This window comes from Pelmatolapia mariae, linkage group LG13 (assembly GCF_036321145.2).
Source record: "Pelmatolapia mariae isolate MD_Pm_ZW linkage group LG13, Pm_UMD_F_2, whole genome shotgun sequence".
NCBI classification, from domain to species: domain Eukaryota; kingdom Metazoa; phylum Chordata; class Actinopteri; order Cichliformes; family Cichlidae; genus Pelmatolapia; species Pelmatolapia mariae.
In genome coordinates, this window is record NC_086238.1 from 19,394,204 (window position 1) to 19,413,658 (window position 19,455).

A 19,455-nucleotide genomic window follows, 5' to 3' on the forward strand; every position below is an offset into this window, starting at 1 on the left:
AACCAGCCAAACTCCAAGCCCAAAGAGAGGAAATACTACATTGCCGATTGGTCAGAAGTACAGGAGTAAAATTGTATCTTTGTTACCAGCAGGCTGTTGTAAACACACATAAATTGTTCCAATTTCTTTAGTTAAATCTACAAAAAAACAAAGATAAACAGATAAAAATCAAAGATAACACAGTCTGACAGGCAGAAAACACCTATCATATCTCAGAGCGGTGTCAAGTCTTGGAGGGCTGGCAGATCTAAACCTATACTGCAAGTGAACAGTGTTTGATAGTCATATCCTTAATAAATAGGAAAAGAAATTCCAGCAAACTTCTGACATAGAACCTGATCCATCAAGCCCTTCAGTTGATCACCAATTATCAGAAATGGTCTCAGTGGATGGGTGGCTGTCAAGAAGGAACTCTTAAGGGAAATGTGGAGAAAAGACTAAGTTATGTCAAATATATAAGAGCTGGACTCAAAATCAGTATTGGCAGCAGTCATACAGAGAGATGAACCCAAATTTAAACTTTCACCTTTCTTGAAGCAGTGTGACACGATCTTGACAGACCACAGAACAAAACATCCAAAGAAGAGCTCATTAGAGTTGTACACAATTTTGTCGTCTATATTTGCATTTATGTTTTAGCATGCTTCAATAAATCACTGCACCTATTTCCCTGCACCTATATAAAGAAATAAGGGTTGGCTCAATATATTTGCACAGTAATGTATGTATAAGTGAAACATTGCAAAAACATCAGGTAAAATAACTAAAGCAATAAACCCCCTCAGATTATTTAATGCAGCTTTAAAAACAAAAACAAATCCCAGATTTTGCATGAAGTAAATGACACTGGGCCCAGTGGAGACAAAGAAAAATAGCTGACATCATTCTTGTGTAAAAACAGTAAAAACTTCTACACACCTAAAACTGACCCTGTGTTCTCGAATTAAAACTTGCTTAATAATTAAAACCCCAGTGTTCTGCTCATCGCTGCTGATCATTATCGGTTTAACACTAATGAAATGGTGTAAGTCATTCTGATCAATCACTGTCAGTCCTTGAAGTGAGGGCAGCCATTATTGGAGTAATTTGCCATTACTGGAGTTATAGCTGTGAATTAGATAATTTAGTCAAAATCTAATTAATATTTGGGCGCCTCTCAATTCTTTTCTAGTGTTTAACTCTATGGTCTGTACACCTGTCTGTCAGATCAGCGACGATGCCTGTGCTCAGAGCGTCCTGAGAGCCACAAGCCTGTCCCACATTTTCTCAGCAGAGACGATGAGCTCGTTGATATGTGGAGGATTTTTAATGAGCAGGTAGGAACCACCAAGAACAGTCCCCACAGCACTGAGCAGCAGGCCACGATTTATCACCTGTGAAGAAATGAATAGATAATTAGTTTGAATTCAGTTATTTGCTTCACAAATCACATAAAGGTTGGTAAATTGCTTCCAGTTTCATGTACATTAGTATCCCAAACATAGCTGCAAAGAAAACACCCAGGGTTTGTTTCGCTGGAGATCTGTGGTAGGAGTGTGGTCTCTGGCTCTGCTGCAGTGGAGGGGTGGTGCAGCGGGCTTGAGGGGCAGTGCCAGTGAGGCTGAGGGCCAGGTGGAAGGGATTTAATTAATGAACGCTCCTCTTTTTATAGTGACGCTGAGGACCAGAGATGAGGTGCAGAGATGTGCGGAGACTGGAGTTATTGAGGTGCCAACCAGCAAACTCTGTGACTGAGCTGCCCGGAGGAAAGCATCTAGCTTTTATTTAAGCGGTAACATAAATTGATTTCAGTCAAGCATTGCAATCTTCTTTTTTCCCCACTGGCCTTCCCTTACATCTAAATATGGCACCATTGTATATGTACATACATAACTTAATGTCAAGATGATCCCTGTTAGGTGGAGACATAACAATGGTTCCTTGAGTTATGTTATAACTGAATGATTTGTAGGTCATTTATTGTCATAGGGTTAATAAACAACGTGTTTGTTTCAAAAATTGAAAGTAAATTAAATAATTTGACAACTTTTAATCTTTTTTATATGTAATTGTTGTAGTTCAGTTGCTTACCTAAAGTGAAGTAATCCCTTCACCCAATCAATGACTGACACTTTTATAATACATCCTTACACTTCACTGCCACCCTGTCTCTGACCTATATTTTTACCCATCATTCCATATTCAGTATCATACCATATTATCGTGTTATCTGTAATGCTTCAGAGATAATATTTCTTTTCTTTCTCCCATGAAGGTCATTTCACCCTTTGCCCAAACAGCCCTACGGGTTGAATCAATTTACAAGGGAGGCTGTGAAAATCCCGGCTGTCCAACTGTCTATTAGAGCAGAAGCCGCCAGCACAGGCCAAATCAGACAGTTCAACACAGAGCCAAGGACTAACAGCCTTATCTACAACCCAGCGAGAGAAACCACAAAACGCGTACGGCTAAGATATGTGTTAAATGGAGAAATGTTTACTCAGAGTCGCAGCCGCCTTTAGTGCTGCTTCTGATAACACTGTCACTTTGCTAATTACAGTGCTTAGCTGTTCAAAGGTACGAAAAGTCCCATCAAAATTAAATTGCATTCATGTTGTAGTGCACATTTTTTCCAAGTATTTTACTTTGTTTTGCCAGTGCCACCGCTTGACTGCTTCGTGGTATCTGGTCCTAGTGAAAGTGACCTAGAGACAAGAAAACAGAAAGAATAGCAGATTTAGTTTTCAGACAAAATGATGTGGAAACAGTTACTATTCATTAGTGATACTGTATCCAACTTACCATTGTGTAAAGTGGAATTATTGTCTTTGGCATGAAGAAGTAGAGGATGTTGTCAACATATTTTCTGAAAAGGAACCATTTGGAGTTGACGTGTGCTCGCATCTATGAAACAATACAACAAATGTGTTTGTGAGCCATTTGTCCTGTTTATGATATCATTAGGTAGATCTTTCAGCCATATGAGAAACTTTAGACTTCCTTCTTCCCGCCTTTCGATATAATTGCAGCAGTGGAAGAGTATTGTTAAGCCAACACATAGTCCTGCTATCAGTTTTAATTGCTTTATCCATTACTTTTGAGAGCGAGACTTTAAATGCACAGAAGGTTAGAGAACTGCTCTGCTTCAGAAGTGATGAAGAGTCTAAATATTTATAGGTTGAGAAGCCAAGCAGATTTTCTTATGCCCATCAACACCTTTTTGTTTTTCAATTTTCAGTTCAGTGGAAATACATTTTATTGAGCAGTTTAGATTCACTTGAATAAATGGTTCTAGTGAAAGTGGTACTGCACATGCCTCTTATCAAAATGTACTTTAATGAGACATTTTTTCTAATCACCAAAATGGCTTTAAGAAGTTTAATGGGTCATTTCTGTCTCCCTCAGATGAGAAGAAATTGGTTAGGATGTTTAGGAACAACCCAAGAACCACCAAGGATCAAGCCTGCCAAAAACTGGAAACTGTTGGAACAGCAGTGTCACTGTCCACCCTTCCTTCAAGTGAGTTTTACACCACTATGGTCTCAGACGTTGCTGACCAAGAAATAAGCCCCTGCCCCAAAACTGATACATTCAAGCTCACCTGAAATTCATAGGTTCCCAAATGGACAAGCAAAATGCCTTCTGGAGAAAATTTCTATGGTCAGATGAGACAATGATCAATGATCAAGTGGTATGTTTGAAGGTATAAAGGCGAGGCGTGCAAACCTAACAAAACTGTAACAACTCTCATGCATAGTGGTGGTAGTGGGGCTGTTTTGCTGCCAGTGCTACTGGTACATTGCACAAAATGGATGGAGTAATGAAGAACAAGGGTTACTGACAAATTCTTCAACTTCACCTCAAACAGCTCAACAGCTGAAACTTGGACACAAGTGGATATTACAACGGGAGAATGTTGGGAAAAAACACACATCAAAACAGGATTTGGAACAGATAAAGCAGGCTAACATTAAGCCTTTTCTTCACAAAAACTGAAACTTCAACCCACTATGTTTAGAAGCTGTGCCGTGGCAAGAAACCAACCAATTTACGTGACATTTAACCAAATATTAGTGGGAGCATATGTCACGGTACTGGGCCTGTGACCCAGTGTTTTGGGTTTTTGGATTAAGTTATATTCTTTGATTTGTTGTTTTTCACATTTTTGGTTCCCTTTGTTTTCTCCTTGTGCTATATTTTTAGTTTTCTGTCACTGTGCCTTCCATATTCCACGGTTAGTTACTCTTGTCTCTGCGTTTCTGGTTCCCTAGTTAGTCATGCCTCCATGTCACAGTGTCAAGTCAGTTTCTTTGTGTAGGTCTCTTGTTTCCTGTTTTACTTTGACAGTCTCAGTGTTTTCAGTTTTGCTTCCTCCCCGTCTCATTTTGGCAGATTAGTCCCAGCTGTGTTTCCCTCCTGTTTCCTTTGTTACACCCTTATGTATTTAAATCCTGTGTTTTCCTCTCCCGGTTGTCGTGTCATTTCCATTTGCTGTGTATGTTTCTCCGTGCTCATCATTTCCCTGGTTTCTTCAGAGTCTGTTCCTAGTTCCTTAGTTTTCTAGCTTTTCTGTTCTTGTTCCTAGTTTCCAGTTTTAGGTTTTGTTTCTTGTATTCTGTATGTTAGTTTTCTTCAGCACAATAAAGCTGCCTCCCTTAATTCATCCCTTTGTGTTTTGCGGGTCCTGCGTTTGGGTCCAATCCTGCCTGCCACACAGTGTGACATGACAGTATAAGTATATATTTGACCATTTGTGGATTAGAGAAAATCAAAATTAAAAAAAATTAAAAATCAAACTTGTGCACCCAATTCTTTTTTTAAAAGTCATTAAAGATGTATGCTGTACAATCATCCCACTATGTTAAAAAAAACAAACAAAAAAAAAACAGCTCAACAAAATCATACACCGTAAATCATACAGTGTATAAAATTTTGACCACAACTTCCTGCTTTCATATTAAAAATATATATATATGTGGATTACTTCAATGTAGTTGTACATGGCCAGGTCAGCAATTGCGTGGTCGTCTGGAACCCGAACTCTGGTATACTCAGGCAGAACAGCACCTAGCGGGATACACAAAGGGCCGTATGGAAATTATTCTGTATGCTCAGCTTTTCTCTCTTTGTTAATCTTTGGTCATTTAAAAAGTGCTTACTGAAATCCTCATTGAATTGATCCATTATTTCGTCAAAGACAATGCAGTCCTCAAAACCCTATAAAACATGAATAGATGAATTCGTCTCTGACTAATTCTGCCTTTTCCTCTCATTTAGTGCTACTTACAGCATTCATTCCTTGTCCATAGAAAGGCACTACTGCATGGGCTGCATCACCCATAAGGACGCACGTGCCACCAATGTGATATGGGTTGCATTTGACAGACACCATGGCCTGCGCAGGCAATCGGAAATAATCTCTCTGGAGAGTATCCCTGCAACACAAAAATTGAAATTCAAGAATTACAAACTCATTTTGCACAATTTAATCTGGCAGTTGCAACAGACTGTTTTGTGTTTGCCAAAAGAGCATTTATCACAAGACACAAACACAGCTATGCTCTGTCTGTCTAACTAAGCAGCTAAACTGAGAAATTAAAGCAGGCACTTAGCCGTTTATGCCTAAGCACTCTGAATGAGTAACTGAATGAAAGCTTCAAGCGTTTCTGCACCTCACACAGCCCTCCACCTCTGTCACCCGCAACATATGGTTCACCTCAAATTAGAACCTCACCTCACAAAATCCATGTAACTGTAAATCTGCAATTTCACACTTCACAGAACAGAGCTGTGGATGTGGCTGAAGCTGATGGGACGACGGGAAATAAAAGGCTTTTTGAAGACACTTTGGCAGGTCCGATGAAGAGATAAAGGCAGAGTGCGAGGACAGAGGAGGCAGAGATGAGAGACGGGGGATTCAGGGAAATGGGTGGGGAGTGAGAAAGTCACTTACGCTCCTATTAGTGGTATGGTGTCAGGGAAGTATTTCTGGAAAAACTCGATGACTTCATCTCCTGTGGTGATCTTCTCAAAATCTTCAAAGGGCATGAAAAGGGTACAGGTGAATGTCTTGTCCTAAATCAGAAAGTAAACAGAGTACACAGAGACGTTAGCTCCCAAATCCATCGTGACACTCTTGACCACAGGATGCTTCACATGATTAACCTTTTACCGCCCGTTGTTCCAGCAGAGATACATGAGCACTGAACTGTTAGCATCACGCCAAGTTATACATCCAAATGAAAGATTATACTGTTGTGTGGTCTCACTAATTTTGGCACACTGGGGAAAAAAAACAAGATTCAAACTATGCTAACTGCATACTAACAGGCCAAAATAAGTACACCTTTATTACAACATTTTAATTCAGTAAATGTAGGAGATTACCATAAAAACAAAGTACCCAAAGCACTTATTTTGCAGAATGGTCAGTTTCAGAATAATATCTAATTATCTTCTGTATTTATTATTTATGCTAATGCTGCTGTTAATGTGAGTTTAACTGCAGGTTTTACACTGCCAGCTATGTATTGCACTTTTTAATAATATGGCTTTAATCATCTAAATCTGGAAAGTAGACCAGCTAAATAAACATAGATAATTATAGTATATTGATAGCAATAATAATGATTAACATTCAATTATCAAAAGATGTTAAAGTTTTAAGCATTAGCATAATTTGTCTCCTTATGTAACAGTACAGTTAAGGACGAATGTTATTAGTTTTACTGATATTTGGTCGTAAAGCATTAGTTAACATGCTTGTGTTTTAAACTGTTGTCCTCTGGGACATAGGAATATTTATATATTTATATAAGGGAAGAGATGTTTCTATAAAGAAATACCATTAGTCCATGAGGATTGTTCTTTTTTCCATTCCCAGTACTCTTTCGTAGATTGCCACTGAATAGTAGTTTCAGGGATATTCTACTTAACAAAGTGATTGGCCAATGAACCTACAAACTCCCAAACAAGGATAAATTCTGCTACCATCAGGCCTTGAGTTTGGTGGTGACAATTAAGTCATGCAACTGTGATATAGTTTTCTAATGTTAGCATTTTACTAATGATAATTTCATTTAGGCTTCAATAATCACAAAAGTTGAGCTATTTTTGAAGATTTTTCTGAACCAAAAAGGTAAAAGTGGTGTTGTTGTTGACCCCTCTGTGACCCTGATAAGGATAAGCAGAAGAGAATGAATGGATGGTTGTTCCTGTTCCTTTTTGGAAGCAAGTTCAAGTAAAAGTAAGATCAAGAAAAACTGAAGGCCACTGTGTTCATTCCTCCTTCATCATTATCATTCTGGTTGAAGTAAACAAAATCACTCACACACACTGCATACCACACAGTACACAAATGACAATATAATCAACACAGTTTGATTATTAAAAGCCTTAAAAACATTCACCTTAAATTCATCACAAATGTTTAATGAAAAAAAAAATGAATTAGGCAGATGACATATTAAAACATCAGGCAGTTAAACGGGTACCTCACGCACTAAACACTTGTATAAAGTGAATCATATCGCTTTCCAGATTGCAAGTGTCAGCAACTTTGTCTAAATGCTTCAGTGGGTTTCCAGGGATGCACGGCCATTCCAAAGCTTGAGTACCCAAAGCGTTACCAAAAAATTAGCACGTTCTAAAGAAAAATGCTGCATCCTGGTGCATATAAGGCAGCAGGATGCACGATCATAGTTTAGAAATTTCCATCCTCAGTGTAAACGGAATGCCATACACCACCGGACGGAAGTTCACTGAGGTTGTGCATGTGCCATTATCTGTCCTTCTGAGCAGGTGTCATCTATCAACATTACAAAGTCCTCCCTGTGGACATTTTAGCACTGTTACCATGGTATCCACAGCAGGGAAAACGATTTTTTTCACAGCCGTGTGAAATGCGTTTCTGGGAAATGGGGAGTGAATGACAGTGTGAAGGCACTCAAAAGTCAGTTGCCTTAACCTAGTCTCCTTTAGGTGAGGAAAAGAGTTGTGCTGATTCAGCCACGCAGACAAATCATTATGGGATTAACCAGATAAAGGAAAGACAGAAAGTGTGAGTCAGAGAAAAAGATGCAGAGGCACAGGTGAGAAGGAGTGCAACACTGCTGTGTGAAAAGTAGGGTGAACCTCAGGGTGCCAAGATACTTCTGATGAGTAAGCCTCACTTCATAGTTATGAAGTGAGCCTAATTAACTCCATGAGGACATCCCAGAGGTCAGTCAAGCTCTGAAATTTGCTAGTGTTTGTTTCCTTTAGCTTTCCACATAATATGCAGTAGTAACTTTACAAACCTTGAATTGCTTAATTCACTGATATAGTTTAGAAATCAGTTTACACTTACCAAGTTGGGCAGGGCGATCATCATAAATGTGTTTCGTGGCCAGATGTGTAGATAATTAGGCTTCATAGCAAACTGGGGATAATGAAGACAGCCAGCAGAAATTAAATAAGCACCACTGCAAACTACCAATGCAGCTGAATTTTGCTGAGCCAAATACTAGAAGCGTGCTGACCTCTCCATTAATAGGTGGCATGGTGAGCTCCATGTAGCCATGAGGGATGTAGGTCTGGCTATAGTCGAAGCGGCTACGTCGAAGGAACTGCTTGCGGACGGCAGAGAAAGCCCCATCACACCCCACAATCAAGTCTGCCTTGACCTGCTCCTTGGACCCATCCAACCTGAGAAACACATTAGCAACATGACAAGTTAACTTCATTAAAAACTAAGTAACATGGAGGTTATTTTTAAGAATTAACTGCTTTAATGATTATGCCACAGAGTTCCTAATTACACAAAAAATACCCATAAGAATTGAATCATGTAATGAGCAAAGGCTTACTGGAAGCAGTGTCCTATCGCATAGAGCCGTCACTGCTTGGCTTTATAGAAAACCTCTCTTTTCTGATACTTGAGAAAATGAGGTAACTGCTCAGCCTCAAGGCTATTAGCTTAAGGTCTGAATGAGACACAAATGAACTACTGACTCAAAGCCTGAGTTGACTTAAACTGTATCTTCTTGAATGTTTCATTAGATACAGCAGATTTATATTAAATTTACAATGTCAGAATGTCACTATTATTAGAATCAAAAGCCACATGATGATCATTTAGTGGTCATTAAAAACCTTTACTTAGATGAAGGATGGTAAAGGATGGTTGCTTTTCTGCCGTTACCTATAAAAGCTGCTGTACAGAACAAGAGTCACACAGTCTGGTGTGCTATATGCAGAGATTTTTCCTCTTTAGTTCCAGACCTTACATACGATCACAGATCCGATGCTGCTCACAGGACAGCATGTGTAGGTGGATGCTGCTGCATCTGTCAAACTCAAAGTTCACTACCTCTGAATATTTTCTTGGCAACCCATCTTCATATTTAATGATCCTTGCAAAATACAAAATGATGTTTAGTACTGCCAAATTGCTTGAGCACCATACACCAGTAAATAATGTGGCAGAATGTAATTTATTTGGGTGCATTTAATTATTTTTTGGCCCATATGTATTCATTTGTTTCAGGTGACTTCTTCTATAAAGCAGTGCATCATTGCTTGTGGTGGAAACATACTGAACTGCTTGCTGCCTAAATCTGAACTGAGTCTTTAACAAACTAAAGTCTGCCTAAAATGAGTGTATGCAAGCCAAGTTAGCTGTTCTTCAAGGCTGTATTTATGAGTACATGCTAATGTCATCATGGAAACCACAATGATGCCAATACCCTAACGTGGTAGAACTAGTATAAAGAGTTAAAAAAAAAAAATGTCATGGTTGTAGTGGGTAAATTATTGTGTTGACATTCTTGACCATGAATGTCAACACAATATTCAGTATATATACGGTAGTATTACTTCCATTAGCTAACATGCCAAGTCAAGGAGAGTGAGGAGTCAGGGCTCCACTTTAGTCCTGATGCAGATGAATTTAAAATACTAACACTTCTAATAAAAGATAATCAAATCTTTCATTTGGTTGCCATACATACTTTGAATGCAGTTTCCAGTCTACCCAGTAATGAGAGTTCAGGTCACAGGAACATCTGAATACAGATAGTTGCTTAAATGCCATTACAACAATATTAGCTAAGTGGATTTATTATTGTTAATGACCAGCTATAAAGCCGTGCATAATTACCAAGTGCATAGTAAATCTAACAGCATCTGGTTTTGTAATGATGAGAGTCTGTCTTCAGATTGTTTTTAATTTACATTTGCAGCACTGCATGGATTTAAGGGAGTCACACTCTGTGACTAGAGGTCATCTGCATTTACGCATTTCATGCCGATGGCTTTCTGTTGTACATTTCCCACCTAGTATGGGATGATGCAACTACAGACACGAGCAGCAGATTATTCGTGTGCTTCAAATTATATACGCTTGAGAGAGCAAATACATCCTGCTGCAGTTCAGCCACAGCAGAACAGGAGAGACGTGCCCTGGATGCATAAGGCGTGTGAGACTGGGTGGCATTTGGAGCCTTCACAAAAGACTTCTTTTAATCAAAGTGTTTTTTTAAGTGCAATAACGTCACAATGACTCATTCTAGTCAAAATTTAATGGAGTACCACTAGGGATACAAATGAATAAACAAGCAGATAGGGCAGCATAGACATCAAAATTTTTTTGTTTGTTTATTTTTTGAACACATTATAGATAAGGCTCAATTCAATTTAGGAGCCTCTGATCAGACTGAGCGGAGTTTGTGCTTGTGCATCCTGTGTTAATAATTTACTGCATGGATTTGCTGATCATGTCTAAAAAGATTCTGTGTCAGAGGCCAATAGGCAGATATGTGGAAGTGGACCTAAGAGCAGACTGAAGAGACAACTGACTAGCAGTTAACAGTGCTTTATTGAACACAGGAAAACTGCTGCAGGTGAGTTGAGGAAAATGTAGCATGAATCTCTGATGTGGGGACCACTAAAACAGGGGGGGGATTCATTCCTGAATGGAAGTTTGGCTAAAGGTGAGCAGTGAGTTAGGAGTAGTGGCTTACTATTCACGTGAAGCGAAATGAGCTCCGTGGAGTGAGTGAGTGTCCCAGCTGAGAAGCGGGATGAGAGAGGTGGTTGATCCAATCCTTTATTTCCAGTAATTCACAAGGACAGGCAGGTGAGGTGGATGCTGCCGTAGCGTGTAGACTGAGTGATGGCAGATAGCCAGCGATGATTGTGCAGCCACAGTATTGGCAGAGGACGTGCAAAGCGAGCTGCAGGCGAGTTGAGTATTGTTCCAGGAATGGCAAAAAAAAAAACCCCCCCCCAAAAAAAAAAAAAAAAACATAGGAGTAGTTGACAGACAGGCAATGAGTGGAAGGCTGAGCTGGTCTTAAATTAGCCAGTCTGCTGATTGCCACTGATGGGCCACAGGTGTAGAAACGAGCCTCCACCCCAATGTGTGGATGCCGGAACCAGCACAAAACAAAACAGCAGAAACTCACTTGGATCATGAAACTGAGAGGGTGGGGGTCAATGGCACAATCACAGGGCCTGTGGGGAGGAGGAGACATAGCTTTATATTTACTTCCTGTACGTTATGGTACTCCTTCAGAGCAGAGGATAGCACCGAGGGTTGGTTGGCAGGTGGCGATGAGTCGGAGGAACCTGTAGGTAGGGCCAATTGCTTACAATCTGCCAAACAGAAGAGACTCCAAAAAGCTACTTCATTGCCATCAATGAGAAATTTTCTTTTCCAACCATGAATAGCCGAGGATCAAAGGGGTGTCGGGTGAAGCAAATCTGAAAAATGAAATGGAGTCCCAATGATTTCCAGAGGAGAATAAACAAATGGGCTTGGTTTGGTGTGAATGTGAGCAAAAACTTGGCTGTTTAGTGCAGTGGCCGGTAGGGGGGGGATGAGTGGGGGGTCCAACTGCTTGACTAACTCAAGCTGAGGTTTTGTTCAGCACCAGAATCTATAAGTGTATGGAGGGAATTGGAGACCTGGTTGAAGCGAAGGGTAACTGGTGGCAGGAGACAGGGTTTGGAAGTAATCGACGAGCCATCCACCTGTATCCCTGAAATTATCGGGGTGGGTAATCTTTTGGCCGAAGCGGGAATGCAGCAAGTAAATGATCTGGATTCCCATAATAGAAACATTGACGGGCATAAAAGCACCTCTCTCTTTCCTCCTAAGTGAGCCAAGATCGCCCGATCTGCATAGGTTCGGGTGGAGGATAAGGAGGAGAGAGAGGGGAGCTTATGGTGGATGTTTTTTCCGGAGATGGCAAAATGGAAGTGGACACAGGGAAGGATTGGAACATTGTTTTATGAGATTAATGGTCTTGTTCAGCCTCTCTCTCCCTCAGATGATTATCAATCGAGAGAGAGAAATTGAGACTAAATCCTCAAACGAACCAGGCTTGTCCCGTGATGCCAGTTGATGATTCATTTGATCGTATAAGGCGTGCAAAGGGCTCCTGTGCAAAAATCAACAACAAATTCGGCCACACTACGCTTAGCTCGACACAGATTTATTAATTTCTTCCCTCAGAGGCTGAATGAGCAAAAGTTTTCTTTAGCTCCTGAAGGCTGGAGGCTGGTGAGCAGCAGGTGTGACCTCAGAACGGAGCTCCTGAACTGCAGAAAGAATCTCCCCCACCTTGTCATGGGTTTACATCATAGAAACTGGAGGCCCACTCGGGCCCAACGATAATGGCAACTTGTTTGGATATTGTGGTCAGAATTAGGTCTGCTGGGTTCATTCTTTTAGGCCATTCTGTACTGTCAGAGGCCAGAAGGCCTATACGTTGGAGTGGATCCAAAAACAGACCCAAGAGACAACTGACGAGCAGTTAGTGCTTAATTGAACACAGGGACACAAAACTGGAAACAAGGAAAATGTAGTGTGAGTCTCTGACGTGGGTACCACTGGCTAAAAGGTGAGCAGTGAGTTAGGAGCAATGGCTTACTTTCCAGGTGAAGGGAAATTAACTCTGTGAAGGGAGGGAGTGTCCCGGCTGCGAAGTGGGATCAGAGAGGTGGTTGATCCAATCCTTATTTCCAGTGATTGACAATGGCAGGCAGGTGAGGTGGATGATGCTGTAGCGTGTAGCCTGAGTGGATGAGTGATGGCAGATAGCCAGCGATGATTGTGCAGCCACAGTAGTGGCAGAGGACGTGCAAAGCGAGCTGCAGGTGAGTTGAGTATTGTTCCACAAACAGCAAAATTAAACATGCTGACAGGCAGGCAACACACACCAAAACAGCAGACACTCACTCAGATTATGACACCCAGAGGTGTTTCAGTGTTAATTGAGTTGTAAATTGAGTTGTCAGTTCGTCTTGTAATCGGAGGGTTGCCGGTTCGAGCCCCAGCTCGGACAGTCTTGGTCGTTGTGTCCTTGGGCAAGACACTTCACTCGTTGCCTACTGGTGGTGGTCAGAGGGCCCGGTGGCGCCAGTGTCCGGCAGCCGCGCCTCTGTCGGTGTGCCCCAGGGCGGCTGTGGCTACAATGTAGCTTGCCATCACCAGTGTGTGAATGGGTGGATGACTGAACGTGTAAAGCGCTTTGGGGTCCTTAGGGACTATGTAAAGCGCTATACCAGGGGTGTCGAACTCCAGGCCTCGAGGACCGGTGTCCTGCAGGTTTTAGATCTCACCCTGGGTCAACACACCTGAATCAAATGATTAGTTCATTACCAGGCCTCTGGAGAACGTCAAGACATGTTGAGGAGGTAATTTAGCCATTTAAATCAGCTATGTTGGATCAAGGACACATCTAAAACCTCCAGGACACCAGCCCTCGAGGCCTGGAGTTCGACACCTGTGCGCTATACAAATACAGGCCATTTACCATTTAAATTCAGTGTCACATTTACCTCAAGCAGAACCAATTACAGAGCAACTAAAAAGTCCCACCACAAGGTTTGAAGTACAGCACGTTTTTCACCAACTCCAGCCCATAGCCAATAAATCCAGAGTTAAAACAAAGAATCCCAAAGTGCAGAGCCTCTCCTTAGGTGACCGTCTGCATGTATGGGTGCATGTGTAAGATTAGTGACTGTTTACCTGACAAAGGTCATCATGCCCGTTTCAGCATTCCAGTCCTGCAGTTTGTGGTCGAAGTTCATCTTTGTGTTTGGATATGTCTCTGCCGCTGTGAGGGAAAAATGTTACAGAAACAGTTTATGGCACTGATGCAAGCATGACACAACAGCATCAGTTTAATACGACCGCTCTATACTTCATTAAAACAATCAGGAAATGTTCAGCCACTGACGGAATACGGCCTCATGGCAATTTGGACAAATCTCATGAACAACACAGCACAGCTGACAGTGGTTTTATGAAAACCTATGTTTAGGCTGTCACACTTTCCAAAATCTCTTTATCTCGGCGTTCGCTCCAGAAGCCTGGATGGACCCTGATAAGAGTGACGGCTTTGTAATCAGCCTCTCTTTCAGCACGAGCAGGCAATCTAATTAAATGTAGACCAATGCTGTCGCACATTATCTCCAAACATACACTGAGGCTCTTCATTAAATATTAGGCAAAATCCTTTTTAGCTGAAACACTAACATATCCTCTGACGTCACGTGACGCACTCAGCGAGTTTGAAGACGTGCATAAAGCTACTGCACAGCAGGCATCTGCGGTGGTCGAGGCTCAGCTCAATAATGATCAAACAAAATTAGGACAACTGCTGAAAGAGAGTATCCTTTAACATGAACGAATCCACTTGTTCATTTCTGCATCACTTTTCATCATTAAAGCTCATTAGCCAGCACAAAGCACTTAATAACAAGACATATAGTTGGGACTCTTGTTAAATGCTGATTAATTCATGTGCTCTACTTTAAGTTTGAGCTGAAATTTTTGTGTCTTTTGGGATTTGCAGGGTCAGGTGTGGCAAAGATGTCATTGTAACATTTATGTCTTATTTCAGTGCCTCATTTTACATCGTGGGTGACATGCAGCCCACTTTGATCTTAAGTGGGGTGGACCGGTGAAACTCACCTTTCTGTCATTGTAGAAAAGATTAAGTAGACATTAAATCCCTGAGATATATAAATAAAAGAAAAAAAAGAGAAATTTCAACAGTTCTTCGACATGATGAAAAAATGCTGCTGTAACAACTGAAAAATGTGTCAGTATGACTGGGCTTAAATTCACAAATAATGTCCCTTTTTTTCCTCCAGTAATTTATTTTCATTTAATTATTTATCAATTAATCACTTTGACGTTGTGTGAATAGCTACGAGGGAGCACTTGATCATGAGGAACGGCTGTAAAACTTATGAAAATGCTATTAAAAGTCCAAAGTTTGTCCCATCCAAGTCATCCAGTTGACTGGATTGGAGTCTTTTGTGGTGTCGATTCTGGCCCTCGGGCCTTATGTTTGACACCCCTGTATTATTTGAACCCCAACAAGTTAAACTGCCCATATAGGCTGTATGTCAGAAAGAAGGAAAACCTATGCCAAAAATAAAAATTAAAAAAAAAAAAATCCCATTTTGACTTATTTCCTTGTAACAAAGACTCAGCGTTTGGCTGATAAAAATTCCATTTTGGTGTGACAGTTGCTTGGTAATGTCATCTCACTTCCAGAGACACTATTTATGTTCTTACCTGTTAGCAGCTCTTTGTTCAAATTGGCTCGGTCTACCGACAGGATGTACTGAAACGAGAACAATCTGTAATGTAGTGCAATTGTACAGGTACAGCTTATCAACTCTGCTCATTTTCATATGGGAACAGGAAGTCTCTAGGGTTTAGAATGCCTGCCTCTGCTTTCACTATCTTCACTGTATAATTTTGTTTTTTTTTCCCCAACCACGAGGTGAAGAATCCTCACCATACTGTCAACACTCTAATTGAACAACCGCTTCCAGACACCCTAAAAGTCTGCAGTCTGTAAAGGCAAACAAACTCTATACTGTCGTGTGACAAAAACTCAAGTCTCACTGCACAGCCTGTCACTGGTAGTCGTCATCCTTTGGTGAATTCTTGTGTTACTTCACCAAACAACTACCAGTGTGTGTGTGTGTGTGTGTGGGGGGGGGGGGGGGGGGGGAGAGAACGCATTTTAACACAGGCGAGATTTAGCAAGCAAAGTAAATTATTCATCTGCAGGCTGTATCTGTACACATGAGGCAATTCTTACAGTATGTTTAGCAAAAACCAGACTCTTATGTAACAATATTTTTCAGCAAACTAATGATAGAAGATAATGTGCAGTCAGTTAAACAGCCCTCAAAAAGAAACAGTAATGAGCAGCATAACATATAAAAGTAACATATTTTCTGCTCATTAATCAGTCTTTACAGTGTAATCTGGTTCATTTAGACTTTTTGGTTTTGTGTAAGTGTGAGACATCACAGAATTAGAAAATTCTGTACTTATCTGACAGCAGTCATGCACTTGGTAAGTCTTACTTGACCTTTCCTGCCATAAGGGATTGGGGACTGTTTCCCATTCAGCGAATGGATCATTCTTGCATGCATCGGGATTCCTTGGGCAACAATCTAAGAAAGAAAAAAAATTGCAGAACATCTTAAATGTTAAAACTAGACCATTTGGGATAAATTATTATTCATATCGGCAGACATTTCTGCACAAAAGTTAAACAAGGGCAATCTATGGACAGCCAGCTTGTGACTCAGTGTCTGCCCTTTAGAGTATATGTGAAAACGTGGCGGAGCGGGCCTTATTCTGTCAACCCGAAAAAGTCACGCATGTGTAAAAATAAGGGACTGATGCAGAGTTCGCTCATGACGTGATAAGCGCAGCAAATTTGGAGCACCAAAAAAAGGGTCAGTGACCTTAGATGCTAGTATAAAGCATCCTGAGTGGACTCAAGCAAAAAAAAAAAAAAGAAAGAAAGAAAAATAGGAGAGTGGGAGATTTCCCAGAGCATGGCTTCATGCTATTTTGTTGCTAGAAATCAAAAGGAGGTTTGCCTCCATGCACTTTGGTCTTTCATTTGGGCCAATAAACAAGTGGGAGGGGTGGGGAGTTGCGGCAGGGGGTCACCAAGCCCCCCTCCTGTAAACTTTGCCTTACCTCTGCTTTACTACTTAAACAGTGAATGAATCGGCATACCTTCTCCTCCAGTCCAACATGTTTCAGTGCTTGCCGGCCTCGATGAGACAAGGCCAGGTTGATGCTTCTCCCCTTCACAATCTTAGCACGTCGGATATCTGACCAAGGACCACATGGACAGGTTTTACACGTTTGTGTAATGTTCTTTAGTGTGTGGGTACATTTGTCAGAGAGTAGTGTGTGATGATAGAAATTACAGAGAAAACCAAAGTTTAAAGAAAAAAAATGCTTTGACTGCTACCTTCCCGACTTTCAAAGAGTTCCACACCAAAGCCTCTTTTTGCAAAGAAGCAGGCATTCAGTGCCCCAACCTAAAGGATAGATTGGAGAAACTTTGTGCAATCCCATTCTGCATGGTCATGTATACATAATTATCTTATGGTCAAACAAGTAACAATATTAATATATAAGCTGCAGATACCCACTGCTAAACAATCTTTCCCCTTAAATGAAGCCTTTAAAATGCAAATACACTTTCTAAAGTGTGAAAGTCACTCCCACTCATAAAAGGCCACACAGCGTGAAAAAAGCACATTAATAATACTTCACTGAGTTTCTTGTCTTACCAAACCACCTCCCACCACTGCTACAACTTTTTTCCTGCTCTGTCTGCTTGCTGATCTCTCCATTGTGCTCAGGGTGCTCCAGCTCTCTGACCCACACGGTGTCCAGTCCAAAGGGACTGACGGGATAGCTGAGTTAAGATTTAAAAGAGGAGGAGCGTTTTACTTTCATAATCAGTTCCCCTTTTGAAAGCAAATACGTGCAACGGATAACGATTGTCCAAACAGTGTTGGGCACTCATCTCTGCTGTCACAAAGCATCAGATGTCCCTCGGTTAAACTTATGCATGAGTTGCATAAGTTTAACTTTATGACAACTTCTACCTTATTGCGGGATATTAATCCTGAAAGTGAAAACATTCACCTTCCTCACGTCCAAAAGCCCCTTAAACTAGACTTTGCAGATTTTCCTGAGTTCAATGAGTTCATTCGTAATAGGAGTGATCACAAATTCACAGCAGACATATGTTTTTGGGGAGGACGTTACCTGAATCTTTAACGGAATAGGTGCCTGGTGCGACGGATTAGAGCTCCCGATCTAATAAAGAACAGATGATGTCAATTATAGATATATGAGGAAAGAAATCTGCTGCCATCTAGTGGCTATAGGTTCCTATATCGCTTTGACGAAATGACCACACCAACCAGCAGGGGGCCCCCGAGCGCACGGAAATGTCAAACTAGACTGGTGAGATATATATATATATATATATATATATATATATATATATATATATATATATATATATATATATATATATATATATATACACTAGAGATATATATATATATATATATATATATATATATATATATATATATATATATATATATATATATATACACTAGAGATATATATATATATATATATATATATATATATATATATATATATATATATATATATATATATATACATATATATATATATATACATATATATATATATATACATATATATACATATATATATCAGTCGTGGCCAACTTATGGGATAAGTAAGGTGTGGTATGGAAACAACAAGCATTTTGGATTGGTAACCTACTGCTAGCTGTATAGTCGGTTAGTTTCTTTTTAATACATTCAATGCTGCCTGTTTTATATATATATGAATTTGCCTTGTGATGTAAAAACTAATATTTTAGGCCTATCTTGAATTCTTTGTGACTGCTCTGACCTTCTTTTTAAAATGTGAATTGTCTCCTTGTTTGTTTTCTTGCAAGCAGGTTAGTAAGTCATGATAATGCACAACTGATCAACTATGGGCAATACAGAGTTAATATTGGCAGTGCTGAGATGGGTGGTTGCAATGACTTGCATGTGGCAGAACATCATTGGTTAGCACTGTTGCTTCACAGTAAGAAGCACTGTCCAACGACATGCATGTTCAAAGACATGCATAGGGTCAGGTTCACTGGTGATTCTAAGTTGGCCATATGTGTGGATGGACATCTGTTTCTCTGTATTTACACTGCAGTAGACTGTAAACCTGTCTAGGGTATTCACTGCCTTTCCCCCTGTGACATGGCATCTGTCATATAAAAACATGACAAAGTTTTAAACTGAGTAAAAAAAACTGCAATAACAAGCTTGAAAAGTGAGTCATACTAAAAAGAAATAGCTGGAAGAACACTGTGCAACTAATTAGGTAACCGGCAATAAGTCAGTAACATGACTGGATATGAAATGAGATTCTTAGAGAGGCAGAGTTTCTCAGTAAAGACGCACCGTAAAAACCTGTGTTACCAACTGTGTAACAATTTCATATTAATATTCCTTAATGTAAAATGTGTTGTGCATTCAGACATGCTCTTCTACATACCTTAATGATGTCTTCCTATCAGAAGGTATCAGCAAAGCATTTTC

At 40.3% G+C, this 19,455-nt stretch overlaps 1 protein-coding gene and 1 long non-coding RNA gene across 2 annotated transcripts; one reads left to right on the forward strand and one right to left on the reverse strand.

The window, feature by feature from the left end:
- Nucleotides 1–51: 51 nt before the first annotated feature.
- On the reverse strand, nucleotides 52–17,692 carry LOC134639987 (kynurenine 3-monooxygenase). Its single transcript, XM_063491529.1, has 15 exons — nucleotides 17,593–17,692; nucleotides 17,268–17,337; nucleotides 17,027–17,124; nucleotides 16,360–16,449; nucleotides 15,554–15,602; nucleotides 13,994–14,081; nucleotides 8,499–8,664; nucleotides 8,327–8,398; nucleotides 5,933–6,054; nucleotides 5,267–5,414; nucleotides 5,139–5,196; nucleotides 4,964–5,046; nucleotides 2,782–2,883; nucleotides 2,625–2,684; nucleotides 52–1,373 (listed from the first exon to the last, which is right to left on the reverse strand). The coding sequence occupies exons 1-15, from the start codon at nucleotides 17,653–17,655 to the stop codon at nucleotides 1,227–1,229; spliced, it is 1,416 nt and encodes a 471-aa protein (XP_063347599.1). The 5' UTR covers nucleotides 17,656–17,692; the 3' UTR covers nucleotides 52–1,226.
- LOC134639988 (uncharacterized) lies at nucleotides 1,237–4,721 on the forward strand. Its single transcript, XR_010095394.1, has 4 exons — nucleotides 1,237–1,316; nucleotides 1,652–1,771; nucleotides 2,255–2,441; nucleotides 3,385–4,721. It is a non-coding gene; the product is annotated as an uncharacterized LOC134639988 (long non-coding RNA).
- Nucleotides 17,693–19,455: the final 1,763 nt, after the last annotated feature.

What these genes read in the sequence shown, in the direction of transcription:
- LOC134639987 (XM_063491529.1), bottom strand. Translation starts at nt 17,655, where the DNA reads ATGGAGAGATCAGCAAGCAGACAGAGCAGGAAAAAAGTTGTAGCAGTG. An exon ending in CAGTGGTGGGAGGTGGTTTG is followed by an intron (nt 17,338 to 17,592) that starts GTAAGACAAGAA and finishes TCTATCCTTTAG; the next exon opens with GTTGGGGCACTGAATGCCTG. An exon ending in GAACAAAGAGCTGCTAACAG is followed by an intron (nt 14,082 to 15,553) that starts GTAAGAACATAA and finishes TTTCCCTCACAG; the next exon opens with CGGCAGAGACATATCCAAAC.